This window comes from Lynx rufus, unplaced genomic scaffold, assembly GCF_022079265.1.
Source record: "Lynx rufus isolate CCGP_SWC_20201006 ecotype Redwood Valley unplaced genomic scaffold, mLynRuf1.p SCAF_1, whole genome shotgun sequence".
NCBI classification, from domain to species: domain Eukaryota; kingdom Metazoa; phylum Chordata; class Mammalia; order Carnivora; family Felidae; genus Lynx; species Lynx rufus.
The window spans coordinates 161,957,625-161,976,588 of record NW_025814823.1 but is presented as its reverse complement, the minus strand read 5'-3'; the positions used below and the strand labels follow the sequence as shown (position 1 = coordinate 161,976,588).

General features: G+C 36.2%; 1 protein-coding gene and 1 pseudogene across 1 annotated transcript in view; one reads left to right on the top strand and one right to left on the bottom strand.

Moving 5' to 3' along the window:
* The window catches only part of ST8SIA4 (ST8 alpha-N-acetyl-neuraminide alpha-2,8-sialyltransferase 4), a 100,331-nt gene extending 93,371 nt beyond the window's left edge, over positions 1-6,960 (top strand). The window contains 1 exon segment of the mRNA XM_047089621.1: positions 2,601-6,960. Coding sequence (XP_046945577.1) covers positions 2,601-2,883 — 283 coding nt within the window. The 3' untranslated portion in view covers positions 2,884-6,960.
* Positions 6,961-11,011: 4,051 nt separating this feature from the next.
* Positions 11,012-13,126, bottom strand: LOC124509933 (glutathione S-transferase P-like; annotated as a pseudogene).
* Positions 13,127-18,964: the final 5,838 nt, after the last annotated feature.

The window sequence follows — 18,964 nt, the reverse complement described above, 5'->3', positions numbered from 1 at the left end:
AAAATATCCTGAAAATGGGTAGTTAATTTTCTTTGAAATTATTCAAATTGTTTCAAGCCAAACATCAGACAGTTTTAGAATTTCTAAAGCAAAGTGTATTTACACCAGTGTTTGAACTGCATGGATTAAAGTAACAAGTTTCTAGAGCCTCTCTACCCATTACTTTCAAATAGGATGCTTTGTGATCTGAGTTTAGTTTTCAAAACACAATTTTTATTAATATTAATTAATTAATATTCTAGGTATATCTTTCCTATTCCAAAATTCACAAATTTATTTCCTCCATAAAAACCTCACTGAAGTCACATCACGTACTTGAGAATTGTCCTCAAAATTACATGTTTCTATTGTTTTCTTCTGGATGTACTGATGTCTCCACTATGCTCTTTTGCCTGCTAGCTTTTAGATGTCAGGCGTTTGAGGGTAAGGAGATGACTTCACTGATTTTCTGTTGTGGTATCACATGGGGTGCCCTGGATCAAAAAAGGTTGAGTTACTATGTATCTGTGATACTATTTTAAAACATTTAGGCCAATAATTTTGCCATCAACGTTTTTTTTTTTTTTTCCCTAACACTATAATTGCTTATTTGTATTCATAAAAAAGTTGCTTTGGTATTTTGTCTATGAATGATCAGAGTTGAATGAATATTCAGGAAATCTTTCCAGAATTAGAAAATGCAAAGTGTTTATTTATAATGTGTTCTTGAAGTCACATATAATGTGACCTTGGAGTCCCATATAAATAATATGGCATTATACTATTTCCTGATAGCTTTTTTTTCTCACTTTAGAAATAACATAATTCAGCACAAACTTCATATTGTCAGACTATTCCTAATCATTGACATTCATTGGTAGAAATAATCATTTTTTGACTGAGTTTGAACTTGCTTCACCTGTTTTAAAAATTTATAAATAAATGCATTTTTTAAAACTAACCAACTTCATCAACTGACATCTGTAATCACACACAGATCACATTACAAAATTTTCCAATAAGAATCATTCTATGCTAGAACATCTGCTTTCTCAAAGCTGAGACAGCTTTGGTCTCTATCAGTCTCTTCAAAACCTTCAAACCATAGTTTAACTAAACTTCTCACACAGAATCAATATCTGGGTTTCTTCATGATGTCAATAATGCATCCGCTATGGTTTTTGTTCATTAGCTACCTTTGTGTTATGAGAAAATTCTTATATAATCTTCTTTGAAGACTCCTTCCAAATGTTCTTTACTGAGAATAGGCTTTCTTAAAAAACTTTTGTTACAAAAGATCTATAGTGCATTTCATATGGCTCAAAACATTTAGCACGTGGCCTTTACCCAATTAGAAAACTAAAAAATGTGAAAGGTCAATCCTGGTTCAGAGAGGGAGAAATGAAGGGGGAAAAAAGAGGAACAATAATGGATAAGTATCTTTTCCCTGTTTTGGATGTTTGTAGGGAGGTTTCAAAGTCCAATATTTCTTGATCAGCATTCAGTAGTCTAGATGTATTTGATGTCCCCTGGAAAACATCATAAATTGGTAAAAAAAAAAAAAAAAAAACAAAGAATACTGTATAAATCCAAGGCAAGTGTTTAAACACAGCAATGACCAAAATTTTATATAATCTTGCCCTTACATTTGGATGGCAGGGTATATATTTCCCCAAATAAGAGACAATAGTAAAAACAAAAATTAAAAAAAAATAATTATTAACTTTATTTTATTTATAATTGGACAACTTTGAAAGTTAAAGAAAATCTATACCCTTCCTCTTTTAGCTGTTTCCACATGAGATAATGAATATGCCAAGAAATACTGGAAACCCCCTTCTTTGCCAGGGGTGATGATTAACTTGTGAATTTGCATGCTTTTCAGGTGAACAAAGTTTGACAACAATGATGGATCTGAACATTTTGGAGTATTTTATCACCTTTGAAAATGAACAGTATAAAATACTTATCAGCATTAAATTTATTTTGCTTATTTAACAAAGTGTTAAACTGAATAAGTGGTGAACTGTTTATGTTCATATGTTATTTGTTTTATGTTGTTCTGTGGGTTGAGGCAACATTTTTAATTAGCTTTAGTAAAATGGGATTTGGACAATTGAAATGAAATAAGTCAGTATAATGCAAGTGAAGCATTTGTTTGGATTTTTAATTGAAATATCAGAGATTTTGAAAAACCCAGGGGCAAAGTTTCAAATTTTCTTTTTCTAGGAGAATTATTCAATCTTTGCCCAATTACTGTGTCTTTTATAGTCGTATTTAACACTTTCTGAGAAGATTCTATTCTGTATATTATGTATTTGGTGCTAATTCATTTTGAATATGAGATTCTACAGTAATATTTACATACTTTCTGGGTCCCCTGTTTATTTATATGACTTCAAAAATAAGGAAATAAAGGATAAGAGAAAATAATATAAAGAGATTAAATTTCTAAATGCTTAAGAAATATTTCTTCAGGAATCTTTTGATTGTTATTCATAAGCATACTTTTCAAATTTGATTTACTTTAATTCCACATAGTACACTTTGCTGTAGGGTATGTTGTGTGTTCCTCTAAATTCTTCTCTTCTGTGTGTGTGTGTGTGTGTTTTCTTTTCCAGTTACTGGCTGACAAACAAAGTTCCCATCAAAAGACCCAGCACAGGTCTCCTCATGTATACACTTGCCACAAGATTCTGTGATGAAATTCACCTGTATGGATTCTGGCCATTCCCTAAGGATTTGAATGGAAAAGCCGTCAAATATCATTACTACGATGACTTAAAATATAGGTACTTTTCCAATGCAAGTCCTCACAGAATGCCATTAGAATTCAAAACATTGAATGTGCTGCATAATAGAGGAGCCCTGAAACTAACAACAGGAAAGTGTGTAAAGCAATAAAGCACATTTGAAAACATACAAACAAACTGAATATGCACTTCTTTTCTGAAGATGCTTCCTAAGATTTGAAAATAGGATCCAGAACAAGACTGAGTTTCAGTATCCACCAATTATCTGAAAGGTGATAAAGGACATTTATGAGAAATCCGCTACCAGCTGATGAAATACCTGCAAAGTGCTCTAAAAAACATATTTCGACTTCAAGGGTCCTAGTAAGTGCCACTTCCACTAAGAACACAGTTTGAATGTATAATCAGTAGTGTTTACAAGATCCAACAATGCACTTGTCATTAGTTAATGAGGCAAATATGTTCATCACTGTTGGGCTGCCACGGCAATGCCAAGCACATTAGAAGAGTAACCCAGCCCTGGGGATTAAACCATCCTTGTCAGAAGAAATCAAGATGGAAATAGTTGGAGCAGTGAAATCCATAAGATTAAACAACTCAAGTAAATGCCTTCAGTCAGGACTCTGAGTCTGATCATGAATTTTATGTTTTTGTTTTTGTTTTTGTCTTCTGGAATCTCTTTTGGTTTGGGTATTGGGTGCTTAGAAATCCTTTCTGAGATAAAGATGAATGAGATAAATAACCTTTAAGAAATCATTTTTAAAGTTCTTATATTTTTAAAGAGCAATCACACAATGACTTTGTAAAAACGTTTTATTTTGCACAACTCTAAACCTCCAGAGTTTTTCCCAGTGGTGTAGAAGGTACCAGCTAAACTGTGCCACTCAGTAATCTTGAGCCATTCTAAAGGAAAGATGTTCAATGTCATCTGAGATGGTAAAATTAGCAGGAAAAAAAAGTACTTTTGGTACCAAAGATTATATTGATGTTTCTACACAACAAACCATTCTCCTTTCATGAAAATAATATATTAATATATTATGATGCTACTAATACAGAAGTTGTCTTTAAATATGTTGAATTTTTCAAACTCAAACTTTATTTTTATTTGAAGAAGACTTCCATAACTTTTACATTTCATAATAATTTTCTGGAAGCATTTTGCCCTTTAGGATAAATGTCAGACTGATAGGGCTGAAATCTGACTTCCAGTTTTTTGATATTCCCCTTATTACTCAAATGGAAAGATTGGCATTCTCTTTACATTACTGTTAAGTTTTCTTAGTGCAGAAATAACGTGATTAATAGAATGCTGTTTCCAAAACAGGGATGATTACTTTTAAGAGGTTCAATAATGAAACTGTGTCAGCATTTTGCACTTCAAGTGAATGAAGTTGACCAATATTTTCTCTGTGGTTAAATTTATTCACAGTACTACATTAATGTGTTTTCAAAGAAGCACATGAAATTATTAATAAAGTGATTCGAAAAGTTTTAACATGTGATAGAATTGACCAATGGGCCAGTTTTCTGTTAACTTCTACTTCAGCGGCAGGTAATTCTGACAGTGAATTGTTTAGAAAGCAGAAGTCCTGTGTTCCCACTTCTACTCTTGGATTGAAACCCTTAGATGACCTCTTGTTTCTTAGGGAAGGCAGTGTAAGAAAAGAAGAAATAGTGTGGGGAACATATATGTTTTGTTTCTTAGGGAAGACAGTCTGAAAAAAGAATAAATAGCATGGAGATTATATATATATATATATATATATATATATATATATATAAAATCATAGAAAAGGATGTCCACAGTAGTACAGTTCTTAATATATTAATAATACATGGTATTATTTTTAAAAATATAAGAGAACCTTGGGTTTCAAAATCCTATTTTTTACAATTCATGTGTCTCTAAGAAAACAAAATAGAATGCATAAAGGAGATACATAGCTAAAAATGCTATGAACATGATGCACTTTTATCATTAACCTCTTATTACCTAATGGAAATCTTAAAAGAATTAGGCACATGTTTTGAATGTAAAGTTGAAAAGTCTGATTTATGTAACAAATCCAAAGTAGGTAACTTATAGAACCTTAATTTTTCTATTTGTGGGTAAGTTGTTGGAGTAGTCTTTAATTTGAATTCGATAGAAAATTTGAAGTCACAAGTAAATTCTGGTAGGTACTATCCATCTCAGAGCTCATTAAAAGTATGTCTTACAAAGCAGCAGTAAGGAACCTTGCCATTTTTACTGCATTATCAACAAATGTATTTCAACAATTTTAAGGCCACAGCAAAAGCATCCAGCCACTCATCGTTTTGTGCATTAATGTTTATCTCATAGATGCATTGAGTAGTGCCTTTTTAGCTTTGCATTGCTTTGTTACCCTATACTTTGTGTTCTCTAAATAAATTGCCCAGTTCTGAAAATGTTCAGCATATAAAAAGGGCTTCAGTATCGACTGAGACTACTTTTGTTCATCTCAGGGAACTTTCAATACTCAAGAATGAATTCAATTAAAGGTATTTAGTGTTCAAAGAAAACAAACTGTACAAGACCATTTCATTCCCTATTGTATACCTTTCCATTCACCCCACCACCTCCACAATCTACTGTGGCCTTCTTACAGGGATAAGGCAAGGAGATCACTAACAGCAAGAAGAAGAAGAATTCCGTTTAACCAATAAGGGCCAAAAGGGATCATGATAAAATAAAATTATACATACGTACTTGAAACATCTGAGTTTTTTTTTCTTTTGAGACTATCTATCATATGTTCACAGCTTTAATTTTTTGTTTCTTTTTCACAATTTACCCCTGTACCTGGCAATGGTCAGGCAGCTGATTGTGAAAGATTCTTGTCCTTTAGAGAACATGGTTGTTACTGTGCTGTTGACATGAATAGGCCATGGAAACATTTTCACCATTACCCAGCCTGTTCTATATTTAATATTATGTTGGTCGAATAAAAAAAAAAAAAAAAAAAAAGAATCAGTAACAGATTTTCCGGGCAAATCTAGTCATTCTGCCCATGGGACTGATGAAATTACTGTGGAAGTTTTTGAGTCTCAAAGAAGGTGCTGGGCATTCAAATGTCTTTCTGCATTGTATATCATATGAAATGTATATCAATCGCTAATGGGAATTTCTACATATATGCTTACATAAGAAATTTATTTAAATAATGCTATGGGTAGTGTACATACCAACTAGTTATTAAACTTCTCCACAGGAAAAGGGTGAACAAAGTAATTTATTTCTAATTGAGCCAGTTAGTCATAATGCACACAATGTGGTATTTGGTTCATAAGAGTTGTTTTCACGTGCTTATTGTTGGGGGTATCTATAATTGTGGAAGAGGTGTAGGAAGAGTTACGTATTGTTAGTTGTTACCTCTACAAGTTTGAAAGTTTCCTCATTAGACCTTATCAAGTTACCAATGTTTTGAAAATTGAGTGAGAGAGGGTTATTGTGCATATCTGACAAAAGAAAATCCAAATAAAGCCCACCTAGAAATAGATATTTTATTATATATGTGCTATAGATATATCTATATAGTACAAATAGACATGTGTGATGCATATATACAATGTTATATATGTGTGTCTGTGTTATATACACAGAGTCTGTAATATACACGCACTAGATTTGTGTTATGCTAACATCTTCAGAGGCTGTGCTGTTAAGCACTCTGGAGATAAGACCACTTTAGAATAAAGAAGTTCTTTTGAGACTTCAGTTACTAACCTGAAGAGGGATCTACTTTATAACTGAATTCTATTGTTCATACTTAGAGTGTCAATAAGGGTCTAGTATGGCCAAATCTTAAAAAAAGAAAAAAAAAAGAAAAATTAAAAATTAAAAAAAGTTTTGAAGCTGGCAATGTATTTGACTTAGACTTTTCAGATTGTGGCTCCGGGCCCTGTGTCTCCATTTAAGTAGCACCTTTTAATAAATACTGTTTCTTTGTGTAGGCAAAAAGCACAAGTGTTTCAAATGTATATAGCAGGAGAAAAAAAAAAGAGTTTACAGAGATAGCACTGCTGCACAGGATAATTGCTACTGAGTATTTCTTAAATCATTTGTGGAATTGAAAGATGAGATTTATTCTGTCAAGTTCATTCTGTTCAACACTGTTTCCTATTGTTTATGTATAGCAATTGGGTGTAATTGTTTTATCATTTGTAAAATTGTAAAATAAATTAAATCCCCCCCTTTTTTTTCCAATTTTTCTCTTATCTCTTACATTTAAGCCCTCGGTTCCACTTTATCTGCCATTATAAGGAACAGGGGTTTTGGGGGCTTTTGGTTTTTATTTTTATTATTTTTATATATAAGAAAGTGCATGAGTGGGGGAGAGGGGTAAAGGGGGAGAGAGAGAGAGACAGAGAGAGAGAGAGAGAGAGAGAGAGCGCATCCCAAATAGGCTCCACGGCCAGAGGCAAGACTGACATGTCAGTGCAATCCCACAACCCTGGGATCATGACCTGAACTGAAATCAAGAGTTGGATGCTTAACTGACTGGGCCACCTAGGTGCTCCTCATGAGGTCCCTTTTATACCATTCTGCACTTGTAAAGCATTTGCTAGAGAACCATTAACAATGGATAATGAATATAGACCTTATTTGTATTTACATGATTACTTTTTATTTATAAGGATCCATATGTCGTGGGTAATCCTTATTGATTCTTGGGATAAAATAAGACCTGATGTGAAGCTGTAAGATGGATATGGCAATATTTCAGTTTTACAGATGAGATTGAGAGGTTATGTGATTTGCTGAGGGTCACACAGCTTAGAAGTGAAAGAATCAGGATTTGAATCCAAGTGGTCTGACTTCAGTGTCCACATTCTTACCCATCACATTTTGATGCTGCCTCTTTTTATTTAACGAAATTATTATTTAATGAACACAAATCAAAAGCATAAGTAAGTATATAGGAGGGGTATATAATTTAGATGTTGGGACTGTCTGATAAACTATCCCTGTCCCAAGATAGAGCAATCATCCTCTGTGTCTTCCAAGTCAGTAGCTCTCTCCTAGATGGTGCTGGATAAACATTGCCAATTCTTGGTCCAAACTCTTCCTATATTTTTTTCATGCAAGTTTGATTACTTTTATGTTAGAATCTGACTTTATGTATCACAAAATCTACTACATTACAGCTATATAAAACTCTCATTATGAGATTCCTATGCAAACATTTGATTGAATTTGGGTGTTTCATTCATCTCTATTAGCAACTACTGAAATATCTTAAGGTTGAAGTTCTGCAGATGGCAAAGTTCATGCATTTCCTATATTTTAAAAACTTTTTTACTAGTGTCCTCTTTATAAGAATAGGAGTAATTAAACTCCAAATTAAGGGGGCAGCTTAATGATTTCCCCTATTCACTAGTTTCAATATGCACAAGCCCATGAAAGAAAAACAATCTTGGATGTAAGAATAAAATTGTTTGATTCATTCTTTTATTTTTAACATTTATTTCTTTATTTTGAGAGAGAGAGAAAGAGACAGACAGACAGCATGGGTGAGGGACGGGCAGAGAGAGAGGAGAAAGAGAATCCCAAACAGGTTCCATGCTGTCATCACAGAGCCAGACCCTGGGCTGGATCTTACGAACCATGAGATCATGACCTGAGCTGAAATCAAGAGTCAATGCTTAACCACTGAGTCACCCAGGAACCCCAATGTTTGATTCATTCTTAAAACATATATCTCAGTTACTTAGTTGCTTAGTTTCTGAAACTTCAATAAACAAGTTATGTGAAATAATTGAATGCCAATATAGAGCTCATGCTCTCTCTCTCTCTGTCTTTTTTTTTTTTTTTTTTTACTTTTTTGTTTCCAGATTGCTGATTTCTGACTCAATTACCAAAGCAGAAGTTCTCAAGTAAACACAGAGAATACTAGTCCAGGACATGTTCCACAAAAATATGGTCTTTAGATAAGAATTTTGTGTATCTCTCTCTTAGAGATTCAGAAAATATACCAACATAGTAAAGGATCTGAGAAATCTTACAATAAAGAAAGGAATTTCTATGTGAAAAGACACTGGTAATTTTACATATAACTTCTATTAAGTGTGAAATTATGTTCTACACAACACACTTTGGATAATACTTCAGAACATAACAGTGCAGAAAAGAAAACATGTAACAGCAGGCAGAAAGGTTGATAATTAATTTATTCAGTGTTCTTTTTCTCATAGATCAAAATATTATCTAATAATATTTTCAAATATAAAAATATTTGAAACATTCTACAAAGTTTCTATATTAATTTTTACATTAACAATTATTCTTTTTTTTCCCTAAAATATTAATCAGATCATGGCTACATTTTTTAAGAGCAGTCTCAGACCTAACTTTATTGCTCATTCTGGGCAATGGGAACAAATTAGTTAGCATGAAGGCATTAACAGCACAAGAAGAAACAAATGCTATGAGGTGCTAATTTGCATTTTCTGGAAACACTCAGTGTATTATAGTAAGCTCTCTGCTGTCTGTCCGGCCCAACTTCCCTACCTCTACCCCCCCAACACCACACAGAAGTGCTGTCTATGAGCACATCTGTCAGTGCTGCCAAAATGTAAACACACTCAGTTGGTAGCAGATGTTTTCCCGGAAAGATCGTACGCTGGAGTTGCTTCACTGTGGGTTCCATGTTAGTTTTCTCCACGATTGGGCATAGGGTCATTGTGTTCAAATAGATCATTTGTCTCTCAGATACAGAACAATAATGGTAGATGCAAGCTCACCTGTTTGGCATTTACCATGTGCACATAAATAGAAATGTTTCTTAAGTCTCTGCCAAGAAGTCAAATTAAAATATATATATGGGCCTTTAATGTACTCTAAGTCCTTATTTGCTGAGCTCTGCAAAGCTAAAACATAGGTTTAGGTAAAAGAAAACTAAGTATTCTCAGCTTTTCTACGGCCATCATTGTAATGCAATCTTGAGGATTGTTATAATAATTGCCTGAATTCATAGTTCTTAGTGCTACTTTTTATCAATATCGTAGGCATTCATTTATGTGGCAATTTAATTTTGTAGACACTGATGGCATGTTTTTCTTACGTGAGTTTATAAACTCATTTGATATGTATGTATTTGCAAATCTTCATGGTAGGTAAAATCTAAAAATACTTCATCTTATAATGGTTACGCTTATTCAAAATTTATGAAGTAATACTACTTATTAGGCACTCTACTAAACATGAGGTTTCCTTGGAAGAGACATACAAGAAAATAAGTAATCAGATCCTTTGGTAACAAGTATTCTATTTCTAGAGTTCCCAGAGAGTTCAGGAAGCATAAAGGAGGCCAGGCAGAGGACACAGGCTACATGGGGCATGGTTTATAGTCAGGTGGTAAAATCAAGACAAGCAGTACTCCACTAACAACTAAAGAACACAAACTAACTGCATTTTTCTTTTTTTTTCTTTTTCTTTTTCTTTTTTTTTTTTTTTTTTTTTTTTTAGTAATCTGAAGAGTAGGGTCTGAGAAACTATTATCCCATAAAATGGAATTCAATTCCTGCTTATGGACATTATATAATTTTCACCCCCACTCCTAACCAGAATCATTTAAAAAATTTTTTTAATGTATATTTTTAAGAGAGTGTGTGAGCAGGGGAAGGGTAGAGAAGGAGACACAGAATCCAAAGCAGGCTCCAGGCTCTGAGCTGTCAGCACAGAGCCTGACGGGGGGCTCGAACCCACAAACTGTGAGTTCATGACCTGAGCCAAAGTCAGATGCTTAACCAACTGAGCCACCTAGGTGCCCCCTAACCAGAACCATTTTTGAATGATAAGTTTAAATAAAACTGAAGTCCTCCCTAAACCAAATACCTACTACCAAGGCCAAATAACTGCAGACCTACTGAAATTATCCACTGAATAAGATTCTCCACTTCCAAATATCTCTGTTAATATTAATATCTACTTTGTTTCCAGCTAGATGGAATGCACCATAAAAAAAAGTCTTGTACTTATCTCCAAGTAATGATTTTTAACAATGATTTATTTTTATCACTTTGATACGTTTCTAAATTATCATGACTTTTAAGTTTGATTTTGGGATGGTCACAGAATTTGAAAATATACCTGGTCAAACTTTCCAAGATACAGAATGTGAGCCTTCTTTTATTACCTCTAATTCAGTGACCACACCCTCACTTTGCTTCATGGGCTTCTGTTTCTATGTCCTATCTAAAATGTGTTTCTGAGGATTTTTCTTCAGTCTTCTTCTTCTTTTATTTGTTTTTCCGCCTCACTTGTAAATTTTATTGTTCCTGGAGACAGGAAGGCAGGTAGCCCTCACCCTGTACAGAGAGTGTCCCATGTTCTCACTTCTTCCTGGTGCAGTTGATGGGGAACTTTGTGTGCCAGGAGAAGGGGAAGGCCTGAGCTTGGGCCAGACACTGACAGACACCACACAGGCCAAGAGTAGGGGGAAGGAGTCCAGGCAGCTGGGGACCAGGACCTGGTGAATCAGCAAGTTCAGCAGGTTGTAGTCTGCGAAGGACATCTGGTTGCCCGAGATGAAGGCCTGGTCCCCCTGGTTCTGGGACAGTGGGATCTCAAAAAGCTTCATGTGCTCTGGTCATGCCTTTATATACTTCTCCTTGCCTGCCTTGTAGTTGTATAGATAAAAACAAGGTATTTGCAGCAAAGATCCTCCACATCGTCTTTCACCACATACACCAGAGTCATCTCCCACTGGTCTTTCTCATAGAGCCCAAGGGAGCAGCTTTCAGATGGCATTGGATTGGCTCAGGATAAGATCTCTATCCTGAAACTCAGGAAGCTGCCCATACAAACTGGATGCCTTGAGTGAGTCCTGCAGCCAGGCTTCCTTGGTCACCACTTCTTTCTTCCAGCTCTGGCCCTGGCCAGCCAGCAGCATGGGCATGGCCTTGTAGCACCCATGAATAGGGAAGGAGACAATGGTGTAGGGCAGTGGTTGTAATACAGGCTGCAGGGGGGGGTGGCAGAACTCTTCTGTTCTCTTTTTCCTTTTTTTTTTTTTATCTATCTATCTATCTATCTATCTATTTTTGAGATAGAGAGATAGAGAATTCCAAGCAGGCTCCACACTGTCAGCACAGAGCATAGAGCATAGGGGGTGGGGGTGGGGTTTGAACTCACCAACCATGAGACCATGACCTGAGCCGAAATCAAGACTCATTCATGTAACCAACTGAGCCACCCAGGCACCCCTTTTCCCTCTTCTTTTATCTCTACACCTCTAGATATCTTACCTATTCTGATGCTTTCTAAACTGGCACATGTATGGATATGTGGGGATAACAAATTTAAGGAATCTATCCAGAGAAAAAATATGCATATTCATGTCATTCATAATATAAGTTCCCTTTAAAACACAGGTCAAAGTGGTTTTAATGCAAATAGTGTATTGGGCACATGTTCCCAGGGAGTGGAAGTGAGGAAACAGGGTGCCAGAGACAGAATGCTTGTGTCCCTCCAAAATCCATATGTTGAAATCTAATCCTCAATGTAATGGTATTTGGAGGTGGGGACTTTGGGAAGTGATTATGTCATGAGGGTGGAGCCATCATGAATGGGATTAGTCCTTATAGAAGAAGGGCCCCAGAATGCTTCCTGACCTTCTACACCATGTGATTACATAACAAGAAGATGGCTGTCTTTGAACCAGGAGGCTGGCCCTCAGCAGACACCCAATCTGGAGGTGCTTTGTTCTTGGATATCTCACCCTCCAGAACTATGAAAAGTAAAGATGAAAAGTTTATTATTCATAAGCCACATAGTCTATTATATTTTGTTATAGCAGACTGAATAGAGTAAGACATAGGGAAAGCATAACAGGAAAGATGAGAACTATATAAAGATGTGTTTTCAAATTGTTTCTGTGGAGACTGAGTGCTCAGTCCCACCTGGACTGAGGAAATTTAGAAGCATCTCAAAATTCAAGGAATGTAAAGAAGAAGCAATTATGCATCAGACTCTATCCTCCATTGAGAGTTTCTCCATGAGTGATAAACTTCCTGAACTTTTGGTTAGCATAAGTGAATTCTCAGGTAGCTCCCACAGATGTCCCAAGGCATGTGCCAGAAAAGCACCCAAGCAGTATGCAAGAAGCAATGCATGCTTAATATTAGGCACAGTCTGTGCAGTATTGTTTGCTAAATCAATTACTAGCATGAGACATGAGGCAGGGAAGAAATGAGGCAGTGCACAAGGTATTTAATCTAATGTACCACTCGTATAGGCTGGTAACCTCCATTAATTCCAATCCATAACCAATCCAAATTGTCAGATGGCTGTAAGCTTTACAGAAGAGGATTAATTTGGCAACTTTAGTCCTATCATCTGTAAACCATTCCAAATCATAATTGGTATTCATCATCTCCTTCTTAGAATTCCCTCTCTTCAGCTAATGTGGGTTTCTTGTCTAAGAGGTGACCCAAATCTTCAAGGAGTTTGAGCACTTAGTTGACTTATCCATGGTGGACTCTGATTGCTGCAATTTTCCACTCAGATTTATTTCTGAGGACTGAAGCAACAAGAGACACCCCGTGAATCTTCTGGGTCCCAGACATACCTCCTCCTTCCCCATTGTATAGCACCAAATCTATCTCTTTGTCAAGTTTAGGGTCAATTTCCCCTGCCAAAATCATAACTCATTGGCATGAGCAGCCCAACTCAATGAGGTAGTAATCTTAGCTTCAGGTTCAGTGGGATCTTTATTGCGTCCGCTGGAAGAAACATTCCCACATTAGAAATCAAGACTTCTCATCTAACAGAGTCTGAATTGTGAATACCAGAAACAAAGATTTCTAAAATAGACTGACAGGAGTAATAGGAAAAGCAATAGGAAAAGTACCAATGGTACTTTTATTACTTGATAGGAAAAGGAACAGGAAAAGTACCAATGGTACTTTTATTACTTGATTACAAGACTGGAAGTCTAGATGTTAGGGACACAACATTATATATTGGCCATTAGTTTAATGGATATTACACATCTTAAAAGATAGCATACCAAACCTGCATGGTGTCTTAGCTCTGAGCTGTCATTTTACTGAGGAGTTAAGAGGTCCTTCTATTATCACATTAACACTTTATGGTGATACAGTGTGGAGTAAAACAAGTAGAGTCAGTGGTAATGGAAATGCATGCATTACCTCACCTTGTTTGCCATAAAATTGGCCTGTTAGTGCAAGGAAATTTTGATGATCCTATTCTAATGAATTAGGAGTTTTTTAAGACCCTGGATGATAAGGTTGGTGAAGTACTGAATGTAGGAAAGCAAATCCATACCCAGAATTATGTTAATTCTGCTAAGTTTAAATTATTGTCTCCTCTTGAAGGATCTAATTTGAAAGGGTCCAATAACTTCACCATGTATCATTTCAATATGCCTTCAAATTGCTCAACTTGAGTGTGTACCATATTGAGGGCCCACATTGGTTGCTACCATTGATAGGTTGTACATTCAGCAGTGGCAATAGTTACTCAGCCTTAGTGAGAAGGAACCCACACTGTTGGGTCCATGCATAGTTCCATCTCAGCCACCACAGACAACTTGTTCATGGGTGCATTGTACAAACACTGTACTGGCTGAGAAATGAGTTGACGCTCATCAGTAGGATGGGTCATCTTGTCCACCTAGTAGTTGACATATTCTTCTGTGACGGAGGTTTTTTGTCTCTGTCAAACATGAGATACACAATAATCTAAATCTATCTGAAAGTAATACTCCAGACTTCCTTTTTTTCTATGTTCCGATCTTTGTCCTTCTAGGTTCCTATTCAACTAGTTAAATCATGTGTCACTTTGATACAGAATGAATGACCAAGCATACTACTCCCAACTCTGCTTACCGGGAGGGTTCCCTCTTACCACTGTCCTGTAGGACCACGCTTGGATTGTGCTGAAGTACAGCAGATGTACATTTTCAGAATCCTCTAAAGCTGACTCATCAGAGAATTAGACCTGAATTTTCCCTCTCTGTCAGTTGGTCCGAGGGAACCCCCTAGGAAGCCATAGATGTGAGCTGAGGGATAAGCAACAGTTCAACAGAAATAATTGATATGGAATTCTGTGCCATAAGTATAACTTATGCACCCTAGACTGACTTAGGTTCTATCCTGGATCATTTGGTGAATCAAAATAGTATACTGGTATCATATAACAGGTATAGGGGAAATAACAGTTTTAAGAAAAAATAGGATTAAATGACTATTGTTAAACATCATAACTGATACTCTAGAAAAATACAACAAATGGCTATTGCTAATTAACAGTCAACTAAAAAGATAAAGAAAGGGACCCCCTGAGAGTTCACACAGATGTATTCTCCCTCTGAGGGGGGAAAAAGAGAAAGCTGAGGACTAATCCAAAACTTATTATGTGAATAGCCCAGCTCCAAAAGAAGGTAAAACTCTCAAACAAGGAAGCTTGTTTTTTTTTTTTAATTTTTAAAATGTTTTTATTTATTTTTGAGGCAGAGAGAGACAGAGCATAAGCAGGGGAGGGGCAGAGCGAGGGAGATACAGAATCCGAAGCAGGCTCCAGCCTTTGAGCTGTCAGCACAGAGCCAGACGTGGGGCTTGAACTCACCAAATGCGAGATCATGAGCTGAGCCAAAGTTGGACGCCTAATTGACTGAGCCACCCAGGTGCCCCTCAAAGAAGCTTGTTTTATCAAAAAGGGAGCCATGTTTGGGGAAGAAATTTCAGGGACACATAGAGTGACACATCCCCAAATACTGAACTCATAGCTGCCAAAGTGTTCAATAGCAACATAAGGCTAATGACTATTGACTTGGGTAGCAGGGCTCAAGACTGTTCTTATTTAATAGTTTGGGGCAGAGGGAACTTTCATAGTCAATAATCAGTGGTGTCTACGCAGAAAGAAGCTCGGGACTACAGACAAAAAGGCCTGGTCTAGTCCTGGCTCTCTCACTTATTTGCTCTGAAATCTCTAATTTTCAAATTATCTGTTAACTAGAGAGTGTAATACCCTCATAGAGTTTGACACATAGATATGCTAAGATGTGATGACTGACAAAAATTAATTAAATAGGGGGCGCCTGGCTCAGTCGGTTAAGCGGCCGACTTCAGTTCAGGTCACGATCTCGCGGTCCGTGAGTTCAAGCCCCGCGTCGGGCTCTGGGCTGATGGCTCAGGGCCTGGAGCCTGTTTCCGATTCTGTGTCTCCCTCTCTGTCTCTGCCCCTCCCCCGTTCATGCTCTGTCTCTCTCTGTCTCAAAAATAAATAAACGTTAAAAAAAATTTAAAAGGGGCGCCTGGGTGGCACAGTCGGTTGAGCGTCCGACTTCAGCCAGGTCACGATCTCGCGGTCTGTGAGTTCGAGCCCCGCGTCGGGCTCTGGGCTGATGGCTCAGGGCCTGGAGCCTGTTTCCGATTCTGTGTCTCCCTCTCTCTCTGCCCCTCCCCCATTCATGCTCTGTCTCTCTCTGTCCCAAAAATAAATAAACGTTGAAAAAAAAATTAAAAAAAAATTTAAAAAAATTAAATAGGAGAAGGATTTGTGATATACTATACACTGAAGGTACTTGATAGGAAGAAATATTGTAAAAAACCTATTTTCTCATATACAAACCTTAACATATATATTAACATATGTTCATAGCAAAATAGAATATAGAACCCTTGATTTTCCATGGTAAATTTATGTTTATACTATTAAATAATGTATAGTTTATTATGCATGGTTTAAACTTAATAAAAGTAGAATTATACTTTTATGTATCATTTTACCACTGGATTTTTCTCTTAGTATGATATGGCCTAAATTGGTGTTGATACATTTAGCACTATTTGATTCATTTTCACTACTATTTAGTATTCTGTTACGTGAACGCAAATTTTAAAATCCAGTCTGTTGTAGTATTCAGATGAAAGAATAATTTTCAGACAACATCCTGCCTCCAGCTTCCCAGATGCAGAGCCGAAGCTTCTCTGCATGTGTCAAGATGCACTCTATGTGCACACCTGTACGTCTCAGGTCACAAAGTTCTCTTAATTACAGGTTGATCCTCCAGGTAAACATTTTCCTTACAACAAACATTTAATTCCACTTCACTCCAAAGGAAACAGGGTATTTCAAGGAGAAGATGCACTCAGGGTGGCTAGGACCCTGACTGTATTAAATGATAGCTACTACAGATTTCAGTGTAGTTTTCTATTACTCTTGGCTTATCAACCCTTCAGGAACTTGTATCTTTTTGTTTCTTTAATCACATTTCTTGACACTTAAATTTTATGACCCAAATAGTATGTTCTAGCCATACTAAAACTTTTTAGCACCATCATTTTCCTATTTCCTCTGGTTTACTCCTCCTAGCTAGAACACCCTTCCTGACACCCACTACATATTAGCTGGCTAGAATCTATCATTTGGGTCCCAGTTCAAACATCGATTCATATTTCCTATATCAAAGCACTGTCCAAACTTTATTATTATTACATATTTAACTTTATATCTACTTTTGCAAACTCATGACAGCTTGGGGACAGAGATTGTACTGTACCAGTTCTGTTATGACTAGGGTGCCTCTCATAGTATCCAACACATAGTACGTCCATGTTACTTTTAATGCACAAATTATTTAACTACTATATTTAACTGAATCCAAGGCAAACATATTTTAATATTCTAACAAGTCTAAAGTCAGAGTGCTACTTAGCATTTAGTGCTTATAGCATAATTGGAAGATTTATTTTGTTTTAATTTCACCTAAAGTAACAGAGTCTTACAGTTGAGGATATATTTGATTTTACAAAAAGATGGTAATTAATGACGAAAATTCATGGAGTTTGAAATTATCTTCTCAATGTAGCGTTTGACGTTTAATAAATGATAAGTGTACTAGAGATGTGCAAATGAGTTAGTTATTAGCCATCAATTAGTGTTGACCAGATCTTTTCTGTCTCATTTGTATTCTCAAGAGAAGTCGCTTAACTGTTTCCTTCATGCTGCATTAGCTTGTTCTTATTCCACAAATTGCTACAATGCAAAATTTGATCTGCAGGATCTCAAAATACTTTGTTGATAGGCATTATATATTAATATCACCTGGTTGTCCACAGTGAAAATCTTTACAGCTTGAGAAAGAAACCTGTTAGCTCTAGCCAGGCAAGAAGTACATTCTTTACAGAGCTTAACCCTTAAAATGTAAAGTGTGCTTCCATATATAATCAAAAATAGAAACACTAGTATGTAGTAAAATAATTGTTACAAAGTAAACAATTTTGGGTTTATCCATTTTTAAAATCAATTATCAAATTCTTTTTTTTAATTTTTTTTTAACGTTTATTTATTATTGAGAGACAGAGAGAGACAGAGCATGAGCAGGGGAGGGGCAGAGAGAGGAGGAGACACAGAATCCGAAGCAGGCTCCAGGCTCTGAGCTGTCAGCACAAAGCCCATTATGGGGCTTGAACTCACGAACCGTGAGATCATGACCTGAGCCGAAGTCGGATGCCTAACCAACTAAGCCACCCGGGTGCCCCTTATCAAATTCTTAAAAAACAAAACAAAACAAAACAAAACAAAAACTGTGTTCCTATCATGCTGGCTGTTTTCCTCGTGAGTAATCTAGCATTGGCCCAAAACTTCAGGCCACAAACACCTGTCCTTTCTGTGTGAAAGGACAAAAGATGTTCCACCAAGTATTTAAATCTAAACTCCTTCTTTTTCATCACCAAGTAGAACTCCATTATATATATATAATGTGGTGTATATATAAACCACATGTTCTTTATTCATTCATTGATAGAACTCAAGGGCATTAGGCTAAGCAAAATAAGTCAGAGAAAGAAAGATATCATATGATTTCACTCATATGCGGAATTTAAGAAACACAAAGATGAACATAGGGGAAGGGAAGGAAAAATAAGTTATAAACACAGAGGGAGGCAAAGCACAGGAGACTCTTAAATATAGAGAACAAACTGAGGGTTGCTGGAGGGAGGTGGGGGATGGGTTAAGTGGGTGATGGGCATTAAGAAGGACACTTTCTAAGATGAGCACTGGGTGTCATATGTGAGAGATGAATCACTGGGTTCTTCTCCTGAAGCCAAGACTACACTGTATTTAACCAACTTGAATTAAAAAAAAAATAATGTAAACTCCTTTATTTGCAATTATGAGTAAAAAAAAAAAAATTAGAAACCACCTGCCAATTACACAGAATGCCTGTCTTTTCATCTCA